At 37.2% G+C, this 24,587-nt stretch overlaps 1 protein-coding gene across 7 annotated transcripts in view; it reads right to left on the bottom strand.

Moving 5' to 3' along the window:
- dab2ipb (DAB2 interacting protein b) overlaps positions 1–24,587 on the bottom strand; it is a 150,195-nt gene that overhangs the window by 66,277 nt on the left and 59,331 nt on the right. Inside the window, exon 1 of one of the 7 annotated variants that reach the window (XM_079606673.1) lies at positions 12,727–13,313. The exons of the other annotated variants lie outside the window; for them this stretch is intronic. Within the exon in view, the coding sequence (XP_079462799.1) occupies positions 12,727–12,850 (124 nt within the window). The 5' untranslated portion in view covers positions 12,851–13,313. Of the gene's footprint in view, positions 1–12,726; positions 13,314–24,587 lie in introns of those variants that run through there. 7 annotated transcript variants of the gene reach the window in all.

Below are 24,587 nucleotides of genomic sequence, written 5' to 3' on the forward strand. Positions count from 1 at the left end.
TCAAATGTATAAGTCCTATGATTACTTTTAGTCACTATTCATTTAAATATTTGCATACCATTTTAAGCAACGTTCACTTTTATATACCGGTAGGTAATTTACAGTTAATGTTCCCGTAGTGTGACAATTTTCTTTGCATATTTTTAAAATATATTTATTTTTTACATATTGTAATATATAATATGTTGTACAATCATAATACAGTATACAAACATTCCATGTAGTCTTCAAGAAGTAATATGAGGCCTAAAACCTTCATGTTGTAAGGCTGGAGAAACTGGTTGGAGAGATAGACTGGTCCATGAAACAAAGGACCTTGCTGGAAATTAACATCTGAACTCCCCCATACAGTCTCACTCCCTCTCACGCCTAAAGACTCACACAAGAATATATATGTGGTTTAATATGAATGATTATTATGTTTAGTATCATTTAAAATGTCTCAGAGTGAGTGGTACAAATGTCTCATTTCCAACTTAGTTAAACAAAAAGAAATGATGGCTGGGAGTGACCGAGACTTCCAGCCTCATGTATTTGTATCAGGTTGGGTTCGCATCTCTTCTTTTTATTCATGTTTTATATTGATTATCTTTGAATTGATTATACAATTGACCTGATACCTGATTTAATAAATTGTTACATTTGATTATTCAAACTGATTTTGACCTTGTTCATTTAATAGTCTAAAAGTAATAATCAAACATTCGCTCACTTTTATTGATGCATATATATTATCAAAACCTTTCATTTATGGAGTCAGATGAAATAACGAGTAAATACATATGAGAAATGTATTGCATTTAACCCAAATTACTTTGAGATGCTGGAAAGACGGAACGCGCAAGAAACCTTCCCCGTGCTATTGGAAACCCCCATTGGACCAATATAGCGCGGCTTACAATGTATTACCAAAAAATGCATATCACACTGCAGGACTCGGCTGTCAATGCTTGACATGTAAACTACATATAAAGGTGAACAAGATTTTGAAATGAAAACTAAGGGCATTTCTACAGCGGCCAATGAATCATTCAAATTTGATCATTTTACTTTGCAGGCTATTGAACACACATACAAAAACTGTGATGTTACCCATGAAACCTGCAGTAGGACATCTGGTTACCCTATACATAAACACATCTTCTCTCAGATGATGATCACTTTCAAAACAGATTTTTTCATAAATGCTAAACACAGACATGAAAGAAAAAGGAGCAAGCAGACGAGAAAAGGTCTCGCATTATCCTGCTAAAAACCCTTTCAACAGCAGATTATTAAACTTCAATCAAGGCAACCAGTTTCCATCAAGCCCAGTGGCGATGTGTAATGAGAATTCAACGGTAGTTTGATCTGGGAGAGATGTCTTTCACTTTCCCTCAGTGTGTGAGTGTCCGCTTGTTAAAGATATTAGATGTGAAGGAACGCAGCTGTGAGAGAGCGTGTGCTTGAACTGACATCCAAATCAGTCCTTGTGGCTACTATGTGTGTGGTTCTAGATTAATGTGTTTGCTACTCCTTGCCTCAGGAGAATATTGTTCCACAAGTGTCAACCACCTGTAAGCTTAGGCAGAACTAAAAAATGGCAAACACAGGTCTTATAAGAGAAAATGTATTTCTGTCATGACAACTCTCTGAGTGTTTGGCATAATAATTGGTAATTAATGGGTATGTGAATGTTGTATGTTTTGGTCGGATCTGCTTTTATTGCTGCTGCTGTAGAGCAAGTACGGGACTTGCTACTGCCAATTCATACATGACACGCTACTGTGAGCAAGTAAGACATGCTGCTGCTGTACAATATAGCGTACATGAATTACCCGTAGCAGATCTATACAGGTGGAGCTGGGGAAGGTGGAGGGTTTCTGAGAGCACACTGCGCTGCTAATGCAAATGCTACCCAAGTATTGGAAGGTTGAGAACGCGAGCTTATTGGCTACTAATAGAGCAGGAACCAATCAGCTGCTCCCTATAGATAACGATGTGATTTTGAACAGGTGAGTAAAAGGACATATTAGCCTGCACCACCATCTAAAGTTTTATACCAGAACTATTTACATGTCAGATGATTTTGGTTCAAGATTAATTACACTGCACGTGTAAATCAACTAGGGTTGCTAAATATTATTATTATCATAAAATAATTATTTTATCATTTAAATACAAAAATATTAAATGTAATAATAAATTATATGATGTTATTACCATGGTGCATATGACTAATTATCATCACAGGTCAAATTAATTCATTAAACAAAAATATTTGACAAAAATATGACAAAAGGATTTTGAAATATTAATTTAAATATAAACTTTTTAAAATGGTTGTCACAGTTACAGTATGTTCAGTTAGTTTTTTTTTGTTTTTTATGGACTCTCAGTTTGTTTTCATTTGTCACATGTATTCCCTTGGTTGAGTTCTGGTCTGTCCTCTGTCTCCGTGGTCACACGTTATTATTAGTTAGTTTGGGTCAGCTGTGTTTAATGATCACCATTGTGTATAAGCTCTTCCTGTTCACTCAGTGTTTATCCAGTATTGTTGGTGTTTACGTTTACACGCCGTCTTGCTTGTTAGAGTTGTTTAAACACACCTGGTTGTTATTCTTGATCTTCCTTGGATACCAAGTGACAATGATAATTCATGTTTATCATTTAAATATAAATATCTTAAATGTTATTATAAATTCTTTATATATTTTTTTGGGAAATTATTGTTGTGGTGCCATATCGAGAAAAAAAAAAAACACATACCACTGCATACTGTTTAATTGTAATTTTTAGAGTGACTAATTAGTCAAATAAAGAAAAAAATGTGTGTAGTATACTTCTGCTTTATTGATGTACAAAGTTTTACTTTAACTTTAATGAAAACAAGTCCTTCACCACAGGTTGTGTTTTTCAGTCACAAAAGTCAAACAGAAATGATTTTAATTCCTTAGACACTGATAAAAGACCAATGCCGGTGTTTGCTGTTGAATATCTTTTGCTGAGTAACGGTACGTTTACACGACAACAATGCACTAAAAACAGACGTTGTGAAGACATTTCCTTTGTACAGACGTTGTCAAAACGACCTCGTTCACACGGATCTGTGAAAACAACTAAGACCAGTTGGCGATGTCACTTTGTAAAGTGTGCCTATATATGCGCCTATATACTGAACATGTAATATGTAATAAAAAGTCACTGTTTTTACAAATTTGCATTTTTGCAGTTTACAGAGTCGATAACAGTATTGTTTTCAAAAACGTGCACTTTGAAATACGTTTTCAAAAGTTTGCGTTTTCAGGCCCCCAAAACGCCGTTTTCATGTAAATGAATGGCCAGACCTGATGAGTATAAAAAGTTTTCCGTTTTAAGTTGAAAAATACTGCCCTTAAACAAAATTAGAAACAGTGTCATAATGTAACCTCCGAAGAGCATTGCATTTAAGACAAGATGTGACCACCCACACACACCAACACCTGCATATTTGTCTCTCTCCTTGAGTTAAACATGTGTTTCCATTAGACCCGGTTGTCCTCACAGGCACCGTGATTGACAGGTACCTTCCCAGTGGTCATACAGGACAATCAGGCTCTGCTGTTCCCATAGCAACCACATCTCAAACCTGCTGAGAATTGAGTCAGTCTTACAGAGACTATCAGCACATGCACTCACACAGGGTCAGAAAACACACTTCCTGAGCTGTGGGCTGGGACGCAATGTTTCCAGTTTTTCCTGTAGAGGACATTCCTGAGTGAGAATGAAGTTACGGAACATGTCTTATGATCTAACACATACGAGCACAGAACAAATACAAAACCTGACCAAACATGCAGACACACTGGATTATTGTAGACATATTTGTGAAAAGTCCTCACAAATGTATTGAAACATGGTTAATTCTGATGTCTTTTCACATGATCCTCACTATTTTAAATCCTCCTGAATTGTGTATACACCACTGATCTATATAAATGACTTGGATTGCTCATTGCGTTCTAAACTGCCATCAGACAGAGAAGCCACCGGATGTGTTCGAGCGGCCATCTTACGATTTCAACAGAGGGCATCGTTGACTTAAAGCCATAACTTAGACCTAAAATCACACGATTTACAGCGTATCAGTCACACATTAATAGTTTTTAAGCTATATGTATGTACATTAATTGATACCTGGAACATTATCTTTAATGTGTATGGTCTTTTAGGCAGGGTGAGCTGCCAAGCAGGCAATATATAGCAATCGTTATGATGGTGTTGTCTATACTTCACACAGCCGACACAGTAACTGACCAGTAACACAGAATAGATTTATTTATGTACATAATTATGCAGGAAATATTAAGCATGAGCATATATCTAGGATTATTAGCAGAAATTGACTCGAATATACATTAAATATTACAATAAATACAATCCCCTATTACTAAAATTGTACTATATTATATTAAAAAGGTTTGCAATGCATCATCTTGCTCGGAGCGACAGTATACAGTAAATGCTTGGAAATAAAGATGTCTTTAAATCCATACACAGTCAGCATCATTTCTCTGAATATAAATTGTGAATTCCACACACCAATAAATTGTGAAATCCACACACCAATGTGGTTTTGATAACTTACAAAGACATGGACCTGGTGAGAGTGGAGCATTTGAGTCAGCTCATGAAAGCACCTACAACTCATGAAAGCAGCTCTTGACTCTAAAAGTCTAGAACCTTCAAATGATGACATGAGTTGTATGGGACTCAAATGCTCCACTCTCACTCAGGTATTAAAACTCCGGTCAGTTTATTTGACGGATTAACTTGCGCCTCGACTTCTATCATTTCAAACGTTATACAGTTTTTATTACGCCACCATCTTTGTTACTTTAGTCACTATGGCTACAGTTGTTAGATCCCGTTGCAAGTTCATAGTATTCGAGACGCTATTGTAAGCTTCTGTGTGAACAGGATATTTAGACACTCACTGATGCGGTTGTCACTGTGATGTTGATGGGGATGTGTTCAATAAAGACATGAAAGATTTTAATTGTTTGCGTGTTGCTAGCTTAAGCACATTGTGTTTTGTATATACTTGTGACTTTGATGAAGATCTGATGACATTTTATGACAAAGTAATGCAGAAAACAAACTAATTCCAAAAGTTTTTAATCATTTTATTGGCACTGTATAGTTTGTACATTACGTAATATATTATGTCTATGGAAATTATTCATAAACCACAAATACCAACTATTTCTCTCATATTTAATTCACCTTCATGTGCATTTGCACATTTTGTTTATCACCTGAGATTATTTTCATCTGCAACCGTAAAAGTCTAATAATAATATTTATTTTTACTGTCAAAACAATATAGTGGACCTTTAAAGGAAAATGTCAGTCATTATCACAATACGGTTTTTGTATGCAAAGGGTGTGTGTGGATGTCTTCCTATATAGAAATCAAACAATTCCTGCATCTGCTCCTAGCTCACTATGCTTGAATGACTTTACAGCAATGCAAAAGAGCACACACATACACAAACACGCACAAAAGATGCCCAACTGTCAGCTCTTTGAAAACAGAAAATGGTAGAGTAAAACATCATATGAAGAAACAGTAAAACTGTCTGTCAGGTGGCATTTCCCAATGTTTGACCTGGCAGCTTTTTCAAAGAGTCCAGCATGTGCATTGTGACAATGCTGCGTCATAACGTACACGTGTATTTGATTTTCATCTCATCCGGTTAGTTGTATGCGTAATGACCATTTGTTATGCAATGAGGTGCAGAGGATTAAATGAGTCAACAGTAACCTAATAGTGCATAATGAGTAAAGGATTTAGATGGAGCGAGACGGCACATTATGAGTTCGATCTGTTCTCTGCAGGGTTCTGTGGTACATCAGACTGCTCATGATTGAAGCCAATACAATTAACAAACCACACACCACATGCTTTCTGCCCAAAACAACTTACAGTACACTAATAACAGGGACAGTCCACCTGGAGCAGAATCTGGTTTAGTGGCTTTGCTCGGTGCTGGACTGTGATCTCAGTAGCCGCACACTTCCTGAATCATCCCTACAAAGTGACTGAACGTGAAACCTTTATATTAGTGGCCCAGGCCCATTAGAATATCTCTTCCACTGATGTAAAGAGGGTAAAAGGAAAAAGCTGAAAGAACGACTCTTTCAACCCTTTAGTTACTAAAAGAACAACAAAAAGAGAAGTTGAACACAACTAATGCAAATGAACAGCTCTAAAATCCCTCAAGGGAAAGAATTTGATGAAGTGTATTCAACTTTCAGACCACAGACTGTAAAAAAAGTGACGTTTTTTTTTTTGGTCAGATATTATTGTGAGTGAGAGATAGAGTGAGAGTGTGTCTGTGAGAATGTGCAATATGTGTATGATAAAGCGCAGCGAAGGGAAGTTGGTGTTTTTGCACATGATGTTAAAGAAAACGTAGACATTCCAAGACATCACACACACACATGCACACATATCAACAGCATATACAGAAAATCAATAACAAAGCTAGGAACTAGAAAAATATTTAACTGAGCGTCAGACTGTAGAACAACATCCAGCTATCAGATGATTCTGACACAGCTTTCTGTTTCCATTCCTGTTTAATCACTGTTCTCTCGGCTGTCCTTTCACCTCCCTCGTTCTCTTCATTTCCTGTCTTTCACGTCTTCATCACTCTCTCTTTCCTGTTCTTTCACTCTTTTCATTTGACTGTTTTGATTTGCCTGACCCAGATCTTCAGTTAAGTTTGCAATCTCTGGATTACACTATAGCTTTTAACTGTAAAAACACACACACACACACGGACGCACGCGCACACACACTATGAAAGTTGCAGAAAGTTTTATCAGAGATAACCGTAGCACGTTTTTACCCAAGTTTCATGTATAAATAGATGCCATGCTTAAATTGTGGTTCAAATCCATCATCATTCCCTACAGCATTCAACTGTGTTTCCTAACTTCTAAGCAGTATGATAAATGCAGGGGAAAAGAAATGGGACCCGAAAGTGTTGCGCACCAGATTTAACTTCACATTGCCTACATTAGCACCAAATCACATGCTAACTACTAGGCCTGAGCTCTATAAAGGCATGACAACAACAAAAGTGAAGGATTGAAAGTGGATTTATTGATGATACATATTTAAATCTGGTTATTGTGTATTTAAAATGCATACCGTTTATCAGTATAACAGAATGACAGTCAGAAGAAGAAATGAGATTGGGATCAGGAAGTATTGCGAGTCAGATTCAAACTAGCACTGTCCAACATGAGTGCACCACAGGCTAATGCTTTGATTCGAATACAATAGCCACTAGACCACAGTTGACAGCAATGAGAATAAGTACGAATGGGACTGGAATGCATTGTCTACTTGGCCACAGCAGTAGATAGGAAATGATGATGAAAAGATGTTCAAGTCGTGTTGTGAGCCAAACTCGAGCCCACTTTGCCCCAGTACCATGACTCAATGTGCCACGACTCCAACAAAGTGACACTAGCTATGACCCAGATGAATACTGAGAAGCGGAGAGTAAGAAACTGTGAAACTGGTCCTGCATCACTAGTACAGGACAACCTCTACCATAATCTTCTGACATTTCGTTCCTGTGAGATAATGCAGAGCAAACATGTGAAACCCACAGCTGCAAGCAACTGTCAGTAGCCCGCTAAGCCCACCAATCATGATCCTATGTGCTTCCTAATCAGACATGAATAACCATAGCATCGCAGAAAACGCATCAACTGTGGGAAGAGCTGGGGTTGTACTGTAACTTCCCAGAACAGGTTATTCCTCACACAGTGTGTGTTTCACATGTAGTCCATTTAGCAGCTGGTACAGTGATGTAATGCTGTATTATCAAAAATGAACAGAGGGGAGGAAGGAAGCGAGAGCTGGAAAGAAAACACACTCTCCAAACACTCACAATGCAGCTGGCTGTGGTGGATGCATGTCTGTACTGTACTGTAGAGTAGGCTCGATCGAGCTCAAACAGTGTTATTAAGTGTGTTTATCCTCCCTGTGTGGGGTGTGTGTGTAATTGGTTAAGTAACAGTGTTGAGCTCATGGAGGCACCATTACCTCATACTGGTGCGGAATTTGAATATTCAGATCCAAAAGTGCCGCCATCTTCTGTCAGGCATGAAGTGATAAGATATCAGACAGCAGAACCCATAAAGCACCGCAGATAACAAAGCTCATAATGCTGTTCCAAGTACACTCGATTTGCATTATTCCAATGATGAAGTGCATCTTCACGCGAATCATAATTATATTTTTAATTCCACGAATCATAATTATAAAAATATTTTTTTATTACACAGCTCTCTGAAATTGTATACTGATTGAAGGAAAATAAGATGCGAGTATATTGTGAATATAAAATAATACTGTATTGGTTATAATAATAAAAAAGTGGTTAACTATATTTATATGAACTTATAATTAAAAATGTTAATTTGAACATTTACTAAATCATTATAAAAAAAATAAAAAAAAATTAATTCAAAGGACCTGAGCTACCATGAACTAACAATGAATATTTGTAATTTGTATTATATTTTTAATAAGAATAATAATTTTGTAATTGAGACAATTATTATAATAATCAAATCAATATTTTGTGCGCACATATACATTTAAACATTATGCCTTACTTAACATGAATAAGAGCACATTAAACAACAGTAAACAAGAAATAAACCTCTAACACACAGCTTGACAGCTACTGTAAGTACATCCACACCTACAAAATCATGCAAAAACCTTTATGACAATCATTCACTCAACTGGAAAACTTCCTGAATCTCTCTCCCTCCATCAAACAACAATCTTGATAAATTAAAACCCACACATACTTTTACTCCATTGTGCATGAGTCGCTTAACACTAGAACGGCCATGACGGTCATTTTGACCGTTTTTAATTTTATATCTGCAATAACTTTTTAATTTAAAAATGTTTTATTTATAAATTACACATAAGGCAAAAAAACAAATGAACATATTTCGGCCCTAGACGGTCATATTGACCGCACTGAATTTCGCGGTATTCTTTTGTTACATTTCCCGCGGTTGACCTTTGTCTCTCTCACTGTCAACAGAAAGGTCAGTAGCGGTCCTGAGTGTTTGCATATATGCTAATATCTACAAACAAAAAGTATATTAGATTAAATTTGTTGATCAGAATAGGCTGTAATAATACCTGACTACGTTATCTATTTATGTAGATATTCTCTATTATATATATATGAGTTATTAGACTATTGTCTATTGGATATAGCCTATGCACCCACACACGCACACACGCACGCACACACGCACACACACACACACACACACACACACACACACACACACACACACACACACACACACACACACACACACACACACACACACACACACACACACACACACACACACACACACACACACACACACACACACACACACACACACACACACACATAGAGAGAGAGAGAGAGAGAGACATTTTTTTCCAATTTTTTTCATCAAAATGACCGATTTTGTGGTGGTAATTCCCAGAAATTTGCAATACATTTGATGCATTTTAACTTATAAAATGACCAATGGGAAAAAAAAGTAGACTTGGAAAGACTGGGATATTGAATTTGGTGCACAGCCTTAGCCATTCTACACAAATCTGAAATAATATATAAAATCTAATATATATAAATGCATTACAACTTATGGATAATTCAGTTAGATAATTATAAATTATTTATAATTAGATAATTTTCTAGTGAAATTGGCAATGCAGGATTGCAAAAAAAAAATAGGCATTTTGTTGATTCTCTGTTGTATTCTGGAGGGACTGCCTTTGCTTCAAAATTGTATCACAGTGATGTCACCTTGAAGCTGCAAAGTCCCCAAAACAGCTGTGCCATTACAAAGCCCCCATTACAAAGCACCTCATCTACTACATGAATTGATTCTCTCAGTGATTGAATTGAGTTGGAATGACTCAGCGATCTCAATCGACCCCATGTAATGAGCCCAGATAGCCATAACCTGGATGAGAGTTTAAAGGAGCCATTCACAGCCATCACATCTGAAATTACACAGAGCGTGTGTGTGAGAGAGAGTGCAGGCGCTTGTTGAGCCATACTGCACAACTGAGTTCCTGCTTGACTGGTTTGAAAAATTGTGAGTAAAAGCATGTTTGTTGTGTCAGGTTTAATACTTGTGGCTAGTCACCTGTCTTGTTGTTTAAAGGATTAGTTCACTTCAGAATTAAAATTCACTGATAATTTACTCACGCCCACGTCATCCAATATAATTATTTATGTTTTACTATCTTCAGTCGAGAAAAAATTAAGTTTTTTGAGGAAATAATTCCAGGATTCTCCATATAGTGGACTTCAACGGTTATCAACGGGTTGAAGGTCCAAATTGCAGTTTTAATGGAGCTTCAAACAGCTCTACACGATCCCAGTCGAGGAATAAGGGTCTTATCTAGTGAAACGATCGGCCATTTTCTAAAAAAAATAAACATTTATATACTTATACACAAATGCTTGTCTTGCACTAGCTATGATGCGCCTACACAAATTCTGGAATCTTTTCCTCAAAAACCTCAATTTCTTTTGGACTGAAGAAAGAAAGACATGCACATCTTGGATGACGTGGGGGTGAGTAAATTATCAGGACATTTTAATTCTGAAGTGAACTAATCCTTTAACCTTAAAGTTATAGCAGATAATTACCCCCTCTCCACACACACGCTCGCTCCACACGAGGACTCGTTAACTCAAATTTACGGCTTGTGCGGTTTTGTCCTGGTGACACTTAGGTGTTAAAACTGACACCAAACTGATGGAGTGACTAAGCTTTTTGTACATGAAACTTAAAAGTAACAAGTTTGTAGGGGAACTTTTTTTAAAGAAGATAATCAGAAAACACATAAAAAATTAAAAATACATAGGCTATCACATAATACAGTATTTACTGCTTTTGTACTGAATGTCAAAACAGCTGTGATTTGGCCACATGCATGATTACTCAATGTTGATTTTACTTTTATACAATATTTCTATGAACACGAAATTAATACTATACTTCACATTACAGAATTATGTTATGAATAAATAAATGTGTCAAATTATCCGTATAAAAAAAAATCCAAACAAAGTCAAAGCAGAATAAGTTGTTCAGCATTGAAAAAGCAACTCATACAGAGAAGATTGGCTGAGTGAATGACTCATTGGGCCCTATTATAACGATCTGAAACGTATCAAACGCGAAACGCAAGTAACTTTGTGGGCGGATCCCGGACGCAAATCTAAAATGGGTTGGTCTGAAGTAGCTTTCATTATTCATAAGTGTGGTTTGGGCGTAACGTGAAAAAAAACAATCAGAGTGTCCTCTCACATTCCCTTTAAGAGCAGGCGCGCTTGTTCGATGGCGGATCGCTATTATAACGCCGAATTTGCCAGCGCACGCCAGGAGCGGTTCACAGCCGAGGAGACCGACGTTCTCGTCAGGGCCGTAAAATACAGAGAAGTGACAATGTGTGGGGATGGGAGAAACCCACCCGAATTAGCTTCGGTTAAACAGGCGTATAATAATTAGGGTAAATGTGTAAGCTAGATTTATGCCTATTTTTTCACATCTTCATGGACACAACAATGATTTCCCTCGTGTGTTAATATTTTTCCTTGTAATAATGTATGATTTGCAAAAATGAAAACTGCTGCGTCTGTTTAGATTAAAGAATCAAAGTGTATGCGCGTTGTTCACACGGTACATAATGGTCAAGCATGCGCCCTTAAAATAGCATATGACTAACCCGCAACACGCCACTGTCTTTAGACTAGGTTTTTCCTGGTCAGTGGTGGAATTGTTTTCTCAAACTGCAAAATAGCACCAGGGAACTTTTGCACCGGAACACGCGTCCTTTTTTCACTGAACCACCCCGCGCAAGTTCATTCCCTAATTTACCGAGGTGCGTCTGTGGAGGGAAAGTTCGCTGTGTGCGGGGGTGCAAAATAGGAATGATACATGCATCGGTGTACAAAGTCAATTGCGCTGGGTGCAAGATAGGGCCCAATGACTCTTTCATAATATACAAAAACACTTATCGCCACCTACTGGCATAGAGATTTAACCTGCAGAAAGAGACTCTGAAAAAAGTTCTTCCACTAATGCACAGACTCAGTGCAACACCTATTTTGAATATTACATGACATGTGTCCCCTTTAATGTATAGTTACTAGGCTGTGAAATGAAACATGAATAGCAAGTCTAAAATGAGCTGCTTAAAGAGGAAGCATTTGCATCCTTCACTTCACTTAAGAGAAGTGCAAATTAAAGAGATGCATGTTTTTATTCAATAGATGTTCTTCTTCAGAATTTAAACAATGTGAATACATTTTTTCCAGGTAAACAAAAAAAAAAAAAAGTGAACAAGAGTGCTACAATAAACAAAGCAGTAATACTGTGTTTATGGCAGTTGCACTCTAATGTGGGCTGTTATGATGTTTTACTACTGTGACAACAACAGGAATCTTGTTTTACTACTGTGGTAAACAGAAATCTTACACAAAAACTCAACAAACTGCAGCTAAGTGTAACAATTATGGGTATTACCAATATATACAGCACCAGTTATTACCTTAACAAAACTGAAAAAAAAACTGTAAAAGGTGAGAGGGAATATTTTTCAGAAACAAAGTAGTAAAGTTATAACATGATGTTTACCCCTATTGTTTGTGGCTCTGCTTCTACTCCTGGAGCGGCTGCGTTGTCTCTGTAGCCTCGTTCGACCCAGCAGCCTGTAGTAATATCCTGGTCTCCCAGAACCTTTCCGTGTTACACCTGACATAGCTCCGAGCACACTTCTGTCACACACACGCCTCAAAGCACGGCTCACATACACGCGCTCAGACAACAAAACTTTAAAGATCCCTACTGTGCGTAAACTCCACAGTTGTGCAGTGACATCTAAAGTTTCAGAGGAAATCCATTCCAATCCTCAAGTCTTGGAGAGCTAGCAAAAGTCCAACTATAGGAGGTTGGCTTTCTACGTCTCTCTCTTTTTCACTCTATTGCTTGACTTCTCACTGAGGGGGTAAAGCTCAAAATCTCTCTCTCTCTCTCTCTCTCTCTCTCTCTCTCTCTCTCTCTCACACACACACACACACACACACACACACACACACACACACACACACACACACACACACACACACACACACACACACACACACACACACACACACACACACACACACACACACACACACACACACACACACACACACACACACACTTAGCCTCCAAGTAGTAGGAAGGCAGAGGTATGCCATTGAACACAGAGAAAGAGAGCCAGAAGACAAAGTTTGCGTGGAGAGTTTGTAGGAAAACCAGGGCTGGATCCGCAGAAGGTGGAGCATTTTAATTCTGTCACTCACAGTTGAAGAGTACCTTTGATAAAATTACAGACTTCTACATGCTTTGTAAGTGGGTAAACCTGCAAAATCTATTCACCTTAATGGCACTTGTCTAGAAAAAGTATGCAATGAAATCTCCTTATTTATCCTGAGCTGTGATGTCACAGGCAGCAGACAGGAAAAAATATACAGGAATGTCATGCTTTTTAGAGCCCTACGAAACAGCCACTGGTAAAACATCCACTATTAGAGATGCTGCTTGCTTGCCAATTTTTTTTTTTTAATTGCTATTTGTGCTGTATTTTATTAACTCAACAGACACAAATAATAGAGTCTATATTCTGCATCAAAGGCCACTTTAAACATATGGACAACATTTGCTGTCTAAGAAAAACCCAGCATGTTCGAAACACACAACTGTGCCTCATAAGTCATGCATCACAACCACAGTGATCCATCCAGTTCAATCCCATGACAGAGGAATTTTGAAAAACCAGTCCAGATGCAAAGCGAAAGCAAACATCACTGTGAGATAAAAGCTTCGGCCAAAGGTTGCAGGTTTGAAACCCATAAAGATGATATCATGAAGTTTCATTATTGTGTTTTGTCTTCTAACAAATACTGACAGCCAGTCCTAAGAATGCCTCTTAGAAAGATTTCATTATACTGCTTTTCAAAGATCAATTCAAGACTGACACAAATTAAAACCATGGAGTCTGAATTAAGGCTCTATTCCAATTTTAGAGAAAGTCCAGTCCAGGGTTTAGGTGTACATCCTCATAAGGGCCCAGACTAGCTTCTCCAGACAAGGCTCTCATCAGCCAATGAGGAGCCAGTGCTGAGGGTGTGGGTCAAGCAGCTGGAATACAGCAGAACAGATGGACACAAAGACACACATGCACACACATTTACAAATGATTGACTATTAGAGTTTGACTATAAAAATGTGAAAACAAACACATTCTTGAAATAATACATACAGAGTGGCATAAAAAGTAACTATGTTTTAACGAAAAATGAAAATTCTATCATCGTTTATTCACTCTCATGTGGTTCAAAACCAGTATGACTTTCTTCTGTGGAACACAAAAGAAGATATTTTGAAGAATATCTTAAATATTGTTGTCTGTTCAGGGGAGGTCAGAGCAATCCAAGACAAAAAAAAATACAAATTTCTTAAAAATACCTTATTTTGTATTACATAGAAGAAAGAAATGCATGCAGGTTAAAGACATTAGGGCAAATAAATTATGACACCATTTGCATTGTCTGGGTGAACGACATCTCTAGGGAAAGACAATAGCAGGGTCTCAATATCTGTGAACACACTGCAGCACACGTCGCACCACCTGTTGGTGCGTCGGTATGAGTTACCGGTTTCTTTCAGGGAACCTGGATACACAAAACTTCAACTCGCCATTCAATTTGCCTATTGTTGTCCGTTCAACCTTCCTGCTTTCAAACGATTCCCTGCCCAACCCCCTTCTGTTTGACTGCTGTAACTCCCCAGGTGACAACAAGCCCAGTGCCATAAAACAGTCAAACAGAGAATCACACTAAAGTACTTCAATTCAGCCCTTGTGAAGCCCGAGCATCAGGATTACGGCCGGATATTCCCCCATGTGTCCCTGTAGATTTATTGAAAATATGTAACACACTCATAATAATACACATTGGTCCACTGTTCTTTGCTTGAACAGTGAACACAAGCTGTTTGCTTGGGGTTACACTTGGGGGCAAACTCAGAATCGAGGTCATTTCCTGTTCTCATGACTTTGCTAGACTTGGGACACTTGGAAATACGTTCACAGTGTGCACAAATGTGAATGTCAGAGAAAATGGATGGACACTGGAGAACTTTCTAAAGGATTGTATCTCTTGCATGCTCAATCTTGCCCTTCCAGATGCCATAATAGGAAAACACACACACACACACGCGCGCGCACACGCACACGCGCATTGTCTTAAAGGGGTAGTTCAGCCAAAAAGGGAAATTATGTCATTATTGACATTTACAATTGTATTATTATTATTGGGATACATTAAATAGGTGAAAATTGACTGTAAAGATGTTTATAATGTTACAAAAGAGTTATATTTCAAATAAATACTGGTCTTTTGAACTTTCTATTCATCATAGAATCCTGAAAATATGTAGTCTGGTTTCCACAACAACATTGAGCAGCACAATTGTTTTCAACATTGGTAATAATAAGAAATCTTTCTTGAGCATCAAATCAGAATAGAAGGATTTCTAATGATGATGATGATCCTAGAAGGATGATGTGGGACTAATGGCTATTGCAAATTCAGCTTTGCCATCACAGGAAAAAATATATTTTAAAACACCTTTTAAAATATATTCAAAATAGAAAACAGATATTTTAAACTGTACTATGTGGTAAAATGTCACTGTATTATGTTTTTCACTGTATTTTTGATCAAACAAAAGCAGCCTTGGTGAGCATAAGAGACTTCCTTCATAAACATTAAAAAAAAAAAAAAAAACACTGACCCCAAACTTTTGAAAGATAGTGTAAGTTGAAAAATGTAAGTAATTTTTTAACTGATATTCTTTTCTTCTAGTGAGCTGAAAACAGATGTGGCCAGATCATTGAGTCAGTGAGTTGAAACTGAGATCCAAAAAGAATCATTCTTCTGGGTTGTTTCAAATCAAACTAAACAATTTATTCACAAACCAGAATGAGTTGTTCATGAATCGGAGAGCAGAAGTTCTGGAGTGGAAGATTATCAATGAATAACGACTAGAATATATAATACATCCGCCTGAGTAAATAATGACATACTTTATTTTTGGGTGAATTATTCCTTTAAGAAAGAGAGACAGACAAAAAAGTCTGTCTTTATACTTAACACACTTTTTATCTTCATTTCTTTTCACTGAAAGTCAAATGTAATTATTTATTCTTTGTGTGCCTTTATTATCATTCAGTGTGTACCTATGTGTGTGTTTGAGGAAGGGGATTTTGTTCAGAAAAGAAAGCATTAAGTTTTAGGCTGGTCTGACCGGTGTCTTAGCTATCGGACATTGCATGTGAAGAGTATCAAAAGATCTACTTTACCCACGAAAAAGAAAAGACAAGCAGAATGAGAGCAGACAGAGAGCACTTTTCTGTGCTGTAAGATTAGCCATTTATCTTTCTATTGACAGTCTGTCACACACACACACACACACACACACACACACACACACACACACACACACACACACACACACACACACACACACACACACACACACACACACACACACACACACACACACACCTTCTCTCTCTCTCTCTCTCTAACAAAAGCTACAAAAGAAACAAAAGGAACAAAAGGGCATAACATCACTAAAAGATCCAAAGTAGGACATTTTGGGATAAAGCAGACAAAATAACAGATATACTTTAGATAAACAATTCCAAGTGCTATAATGGCTCAAAGTGATTTTAAACAATCGTTGTTCAATGTTCATATTCACTAAGTAAGTGTTGAACAAATAGACTAAACACAACAAACCAACAAAAATCCTGGTCACTTTGATTATCTATATTAGAGGGTTAGTTCACAAAAACTGAATACTGAAAAATTAGATATTTTGAAGATTGTGGGCAAACAATCAGTTTTGGTGATCATTGACTTCCATTGTATGGACAAAACACAGAGACTTTCTCAAGAAATCCTCTTTTGTGTCTTTTTTGGGGGGGCTAAAAAAGTCATACAAGTTTGGAAAGATCAAGGGTCAGTATATGATGACAATTTCCTCTTCTTCTTTTTCGAACTATCCCGATGACTTAGGTAGAACTTGAACAGGTATATGGGATTTTTGGTCATTTATTTATAGGTAGTCAGCAGATGACTGAGTAGCCATGTAATATGAGAGATAATGTACAGCCAAAAAGTGAGTCCTAACACAAAGCAGAGGATTTTATTGTAACTTAATGACCAGTTGACCATACATGTTCCCTTACACACAATATAAGTGCAGATATGACTCTCAAGAAACAAACAATCTGTTGAGAAATCAATTGCACACACAAAATCAGTAAAAAGTGTAGAACAGAGACAGAAAGAGAGAAACGAGCTGGTTGAGAACACATGAAAGAAGAAAAATGAGAAGAGAAGAAGTTCAAAGAGAGAAACAATGGGGCAATGAAAGGGTGAGAGGTTGAACGAGTGGGGATTGCTATAAGAGCATTCCTCTTCTCACCCCACTCTATAATGAAAAACAGCACACACTGTACTGACAACTTCAAGAGCTCTCTTTCTCCAACACAAACTGCAAATAGCCTAAAACTGTGTGCTCCCACACACCGTGTTATTTAACCGCCGCAGAGGAAAGAACAAAGGTAGAAAATGGGTGGAGGAGAAGTATGGATAACATATAACTCATGTGCTCTTCAAAGAGTGTGAAAGAAAGGGAACCGGGAAAATGAGGTGAGACAAGATAGATGCATGTGTCTACTTACACTGACTCCTAATGGCTTCCTGTATGCGCTGCAGTGTTTGGCCGCACTCCACACAGGAAGGCAAGCCAACTTTACTGGTTAAGTTCAAAAGCCTGGTAGGTAAACCAGCATTCAAAAAATGCAATGCTAGTGAGCAGCAATGCTGGTTATTTCAACAGCAACTCACAACAACTACCTCTATTCCTCAAAAATACCTGCTGACATTATTATATTTATTAGTATTAAAATAGTGAAGACCTCACAAGTTGGTTTTTGAAATGTTTTGCTCTATCTGCAAGGTTATTTTAATTTTGTATCATTTTGTATTATTATTATTGCATCATTGGAGATGACTTTGGCAGATTATCCACTGTGCACACAGCGCCATCTTATGGAGACAAAAAAAGTGTGCTTGGTTAAGCCAAAGAACACACACAAAGCAAATCTGCTCACTCCAACACACACCTGCACATTATTACATTGCCCTAAATGTTTATTTAGTTTGTAAATTACTCTTCCTGGGTACTGTTATGTTAACAGTATGTTGTCATCAAAAACAGAACAGGAGATTACAGGGACAAATATGTAAAGATTCAGTTCATACACGTGTATAAACATGCACACACAGTGATTAGAAATAAACACAGTTGAAAAATAAGGCTAAAGATGATCAAGAGCAGTCGATGCTGACCTGATCCAACCGCTGATTGAACTGGACAGAGTATTTATTTAATGGCGCCAGTTATGATGATCAACTCTATTATACTACCATTCAAACCTTTGAGGTCAGTTCTTTTTTATTATTAAAGGGCACCTATTATGGAATTTTGAAATTTATCTTTCATGTAGTGTGTAACATAGATCTAAGTGAACAAAAACATCCTGCAAAGTTTGAAATATGAAAGTGCACCGTATATAAAGTTATTGTCTTTCAAAAGTAAGAGTCGACTCGGAGTCATTTTCGTTAGAAGACCGAAGCTTTTTCTCTGACTATATGACGTCAACTTGTCAAGTTATTTGAATACGATACGCCCACTTATTGCGCTCCAAGGCCAGGGAAAACTTGAAAACGTCATGGACGACGAGACGCTGTGTTCTGAAGTGCGGCTCAAAAGACAACTTTTTTCATCTGCCCAAGGAGGAGCATTTGAAGACTAAGTGGCTACAATTCATACAACTATACCACAGAAGTATAGTCCGAGCCTTGTGCTTTGTTCGCGCCATTTTGAAGACGATTGCTTTTTAAATGCAATCAAACTGGGATTCGCGTTCCGGCTGATATTGAAGGAAGATTCATTTCTAAGTGTATTTGCATCAGCTTCCTCCTCCGTATCACAACCTGTAAGTGTTATTAATAATTGTTGCTTTTATATTTTATGTAGCATGCTTAATAATTATTTTGTTTGTTGTGTAAGCACCGTTTAGCTTCTAGGTCTTCAATGGCAATTGTATTGAGATATGTGAAGTGTTTGTCGTTGTTTTCGGAGTTGTCTAAAGAATAGAATAATACCTCGTAGTAACGTAACTGCATTTTTTTTTTGTGTAAAAACGTTATGTTTATGCATTGGGCTAATGCAAACAAAGACTGATTGTGCTTTTACAATATGAACTCTGGGCTATGCTCGCTAACATAACATTAAATTCTTTATCTTATTTTTCGTTTTTTTACTACAAACTATAAAGCAGTGGACTATAATCATTATTATAACACAATTTAATTGATAAAAGCATCATTGTACTCCGTGTTAAAAATAAGTATTATCTCTGTAAACACTGCTGGGTCATCTGACCAATCAACGCAGATTAGCGTCGCGCAGAGGAGGGGTTTGGAAAAAGGAGTCGTTGAACGATTCATTTGGGAGTCGGTGAGCAAATCGGGTAAAAATAAATGCATATTATATGACAACAAAAGTGTTTTCTGTCATTGCATGCACGTAAAACTGTTGTTGGGGACTCCCTAAACAACATTAGGAACATTTTAAATGTCATAATAGGTGCCCTTTAATACTTTTATTCAGCAAGAACATTAAAGGTGGGGTATGTAATTCTCTTTTTTGGCCATTTTTTTTTCAAAATCACTTAAAATCCTATTCCTAACCCACTTACAGCCACTGAGTTAGAGGCACTGAAATAAAAATTTAGCAATTTAATCATCTGTGGAACGGGCAGGACTCGAAAAACTCCAGCCAATCATTTCCAAGACCACCTACAATCATTGGACAGTAAGCGCGTCAATCAATCGGTCGTACCATCCCCCCCCCCTCCCCCCATCCATGTCCATGTTCTTTGAATGGGTGGAGTCAAAGGAAAGAAGGTAGGACCATTTGAGTTGTGTATTTTCAAAATCTGCCAGCCGTTTTGCAAATCACATACCCCACCTTTAAATTGATTAACATTTATCAAGATTTCTATTTCAAATAAATGTTGCTCTTTTCAACTTTGTTCATCAAAGAATCCTGCAAAAATGTATCATGGTTTTCACAAACAAATTACGTAGCATAACTGTTTTCAACACTGATAATAAGAAATATTTCTTGAGCATCAAATCAGCATATTATAATGATTTCTGAAGGATCATGTGACACTGAAAGCTGGAGAAACGATTACTGAAAATTCTGCTTTGCCATCACAGGAATTAATTACATTTTTAATATATTAATTAGAAATAAGGCATTTTAAAATTGTAATAATAATGAATGGTAGTGTAAAATACATTAGAAAAAACTCAAAGAGTTGGTCTCAAGTGCATTTCTCAAAAAAGAGATGCATTAACAGCTGAAATGAACAGGTGAAATGCTTTTCAACAAATTTACCTGAGATACAAGCCCCAATCTACACGTTTTATTTCACCCCTAGAGGGCGCCATGAAGATGTGTGCATCTGACTGTGAGTGTGCCATTGGCTGATTGGTGTGGATTCAGGAGGAGTCACTGCCATTATGAAGAATGGGGATGTTTATGGATAGCTTTCTCCAGGTATTATTGACTGGTCTTTGCACATGGAAAAACACTGAGGTATGTTGTAAATGTACCAGGTAGTGTGTTCTCCTCCTGAGTTTTCTTGCTGCACTGTAAAAAAAAATTGGTGGTTCAACTTAAAGTAAGAAACCTGGTTGCCTTACAATTTTATGTTTGTTGAAATAAAAAAAATTGAGTTGATACAATGAAGGAGATTGGTGTAATCAACATAAACTCTAAATATTATGTTATCTGAACAACATAAAATATCTAAGTTGATTTGACCAAAAAAAAGTGATAAATCATGTAAATATTTTTTTTTACAGTGGTGAATAGCTGCCACTATAGCACTACAGTATAAAGGATGCAGAATTGAACTCAAAACAATAAATCGAACCACATGTAAAAACTTGAAGCAGTTCAAGTGCTCTCTTAAGATTCAAAGAAAATGTGTATGTTTGATCTGTATCCAGGGCCTAAAATTAACACTCGCCAAGTGCCAAATGCGAGTAAAAATCTGCGCTGACGACTATATGAAACAGTTTCACTCCCCAGTTTAGCAAGCCAGACCCACAACAAGATGTTAAGTCTGGGAGCTCAACATTGGCAGGGCTCAATCCGAGTGGCGGGATAAAATTCTTTGTCTTTCAAATTCCCTCCGCACGCAATAGGATAGCGCTACAACCAACCAGCAAACCAACCAACCAACCAGCGGAGCTAGTTGATATATTAAACTAAAACTCAGAACACATCTTCCTTTTTTAAGAATGACTTAAAAATAACTAGTTCTTTGTTCTATTCGCAAAGAAAAGCTTAACTCCAAGTCCTCCAGAGTCGCGGCCAAAGCCGATTCGAAAGACCGCTGTTCACCAGCAGCAGCAGCCATTCTTTGTTTTCAAGTAGCAGGGAATTCACACGGAAGCATCACAACTCTGCCGTCATTATGTTAAGCTCGCCCACCGACTCTATACATGATGTGATTGGCCTGACTAGAGTTTGTTTTTTCCAGCTCGGAAGCCAACGGAGAGTTGCTAGACTACCCTGGCTGCAAAATAAAGTCTAGATTTCTAGGCTAGTCTTCTTGCACTCGAGAGGACAAATTCACACAAAATGATGATAGTCGTTATGTCTTAAGTAAACTTAGTTGAGAAAGTAAACAAATGTGTAACAGTATCAGTATATTAGATCGGTGCATTCGCTCATAAAGTGGCAGCAGCCTAATATTCCTGCTGTTGTCTGTTTTTAATCAAATAAAGGACAAATAAAAAAAATCACTCCCTGAATAACTTAATTAACTGAATAACTTTTATAACTTTAATAAGGATTAATTAATAAGGATGTTTAATGTATACATTGGGCAGTGTTATTTTATATTTGCTTACTTTATTAAATTGACTTCATTATTACCTGAAAACCCTGAAAAGCACTGCTAATTTAGTTTGTAATATTGTATTATTTTGAGGTTTTGCTTGTAATTTGATTTTTTTTTTCTTATTGTATTATTGACTTTTTGCTGACTTTAATAATGTTTCAAATTTATATTAGGCTAGTAGCTTTGGCCGTGGTATTGTAATATAGAATTGAGAATTTTGACTGGTAAGTTAGTTTTAGGCCCTGTCTGTATATGATGATCTAGTAAACAGGTGTCCCTATCTCACTCTTGACTGCCAGTCTGTTATAATCAGATATAGTGAATAATTTATCAGTGTAAAAATCATCTTCATCTCTGCTCTTGACCTTTATATAATGCTCAAATCCACCCTTCCTTTCTCAGGCTTTTATTTTTAGAGCTGTGCTATTAATCAGTTCTCACTTATACCGGTTCCTCCCGCATCATATGATGCTGTATATCTGTCACAAAGAAAGTCCAAACTTGACCCATGATCAGCACAATCCTGACAAGCCAAAAACTGGTGCTGTTTCTTAGATATGCTTCAAATTACTGTTCAGAGTGAGTGCATATGACCTTCAAACTAATAAAACAAACAACAATAATAAAAAAAGATTAAAAAAAATGCAGCATATGGCATTGTCAAAATGTATTTCATCAATTATTAGTCAGAATTTCATCAAATGGAGAGATGCATTTTAAAATTGTGTCAGATCTCTCTTTATATTTTGGATAATTGGTCAACTTAGACAATTATGTGATGTGATGAGCTCATAATATGGAAGTAAAATAATGGCAAATGTTTTTGAAACAAAAAAGCTTGTTGAATTGCAATTGAAAAAATATGCATTGCATTAATTAGTGATGGCAATTTCAAACCACTGCTTCATGAAGCTTCGAAACCTTTACGAATCTTTTGTTCTGAATCAATGGTTCGGAGTGTGTATCAAACTGCCAGTTGATACACGCCAGTTCATACAACAGTTTGATGCCAGTTGATACAACAGTTGATACAACAGTTTGATGCCAATTGTATCAACTGGCAACAAACTGCCAGTTGATACAACAGAAACGTTTCAAAACATTTAAAAATTGTAATGGTTCACCGCTGGGGCCGATGATCCCCATGGATCAACTGTATGTGGGTTTTACCACTAGGGGCCATCGTGGAGACAGGTGTTGGATTGTTTCGAAGCCTCGACACAATATGGCACATTTGCTTCAACTGTTTCAGTGTTCCACGAAGCCTCGATCTGCCCACCACTAGCATAAACCGTGCTGGCATTTTAATGCATTGTATGTTTAGGGCGTGCATTTTTATGGGTTAAAATTCAACATGGTTGTTTAAGATGTGCATATTTAGTATATATATTATATACAGTATATGGCCAGTATATATATATATATATATATATATATATATATATATATATATATATATATATATATATATATATATATATATATATATATATATATAATATATGCTGTGCTGCAGAACTGAGGATTCCCAAAATACGTCATTCTCCAGGACGGAGAATTAAGCTACGCTTAACCTAGCTTAATGGACTAATACAGTGATATAAAAGACCAAACTTGCACCTAATTGGGAATGTAGGCTATACTATATAGGCAATATATAGTATATATATATATAGTGTTTCCCAGTGAATTACTGGCATAAAGCTGGCCCGACATTGGACGTTCGATATTTGCACATTTAGGGACCGTCTCTAAAGTTACATACGACATGGGTATACAGGTTTCTAACTTCAATGGCATTTGAAGAGAATTAACATTCAAAAAGGCCAGCTTTATGCCAGTATTATTTTTTTATCTCTCGTATCTGTCGCTCCTCATGCTTCCGTCTTCTTTCTCTCGCCTCGTCTATCCATACCCCCACGTACCGCGGCCACCGTGATCGCTCCCCCCGGGGAGAGGGAGTGGGGGAGTAGACGCAGTCTCGTGGGTACCCCCCGGCCTGCGAGGGGTGATGGGGGTATGTGGCGAACAGGATGAGGTCGAGGGACGTGAGAGGACGGCACGAGGCCGGTGGCGTGATTAATGATGAACAACACCTGTGAGACGCACCGGTCTCGTATCTCTCACGGAGGAGTGGAAGCATTAAGGAGGAGCGACGACTGTGAAGATCGAGAGAGGACAGGCCTGATTCTATGTTATGTTTGGTTTCTGTTTTGTGTGGCCAGCAGTCGTCCGTGAGGGGCTGCTGGCTTATACTTTTATTTTTGTAATTGTTTTATTTGTTTTATTAAAATCTTTGAAATCTGTCAAATGTTGAATTGTCTGTCGAATTTGAACCACTGAATTTGTGGAAGTAAAATTAATCGAATATTATAGGTTGTATTTT

Source organism: Phoxinus phoxinus, assembly GCF_949152265.1.
Source record: "Phoxinus phoxinus genome assembly, chromosome: 3".
In the NCBI taxonomy this organism is placed as follows: Eukaryota; Metazoa; Chordata; class Actinopteri; order Cypriniformes; family Leuciscidae; genus Phoxinus; species Phoxinus phoxinus.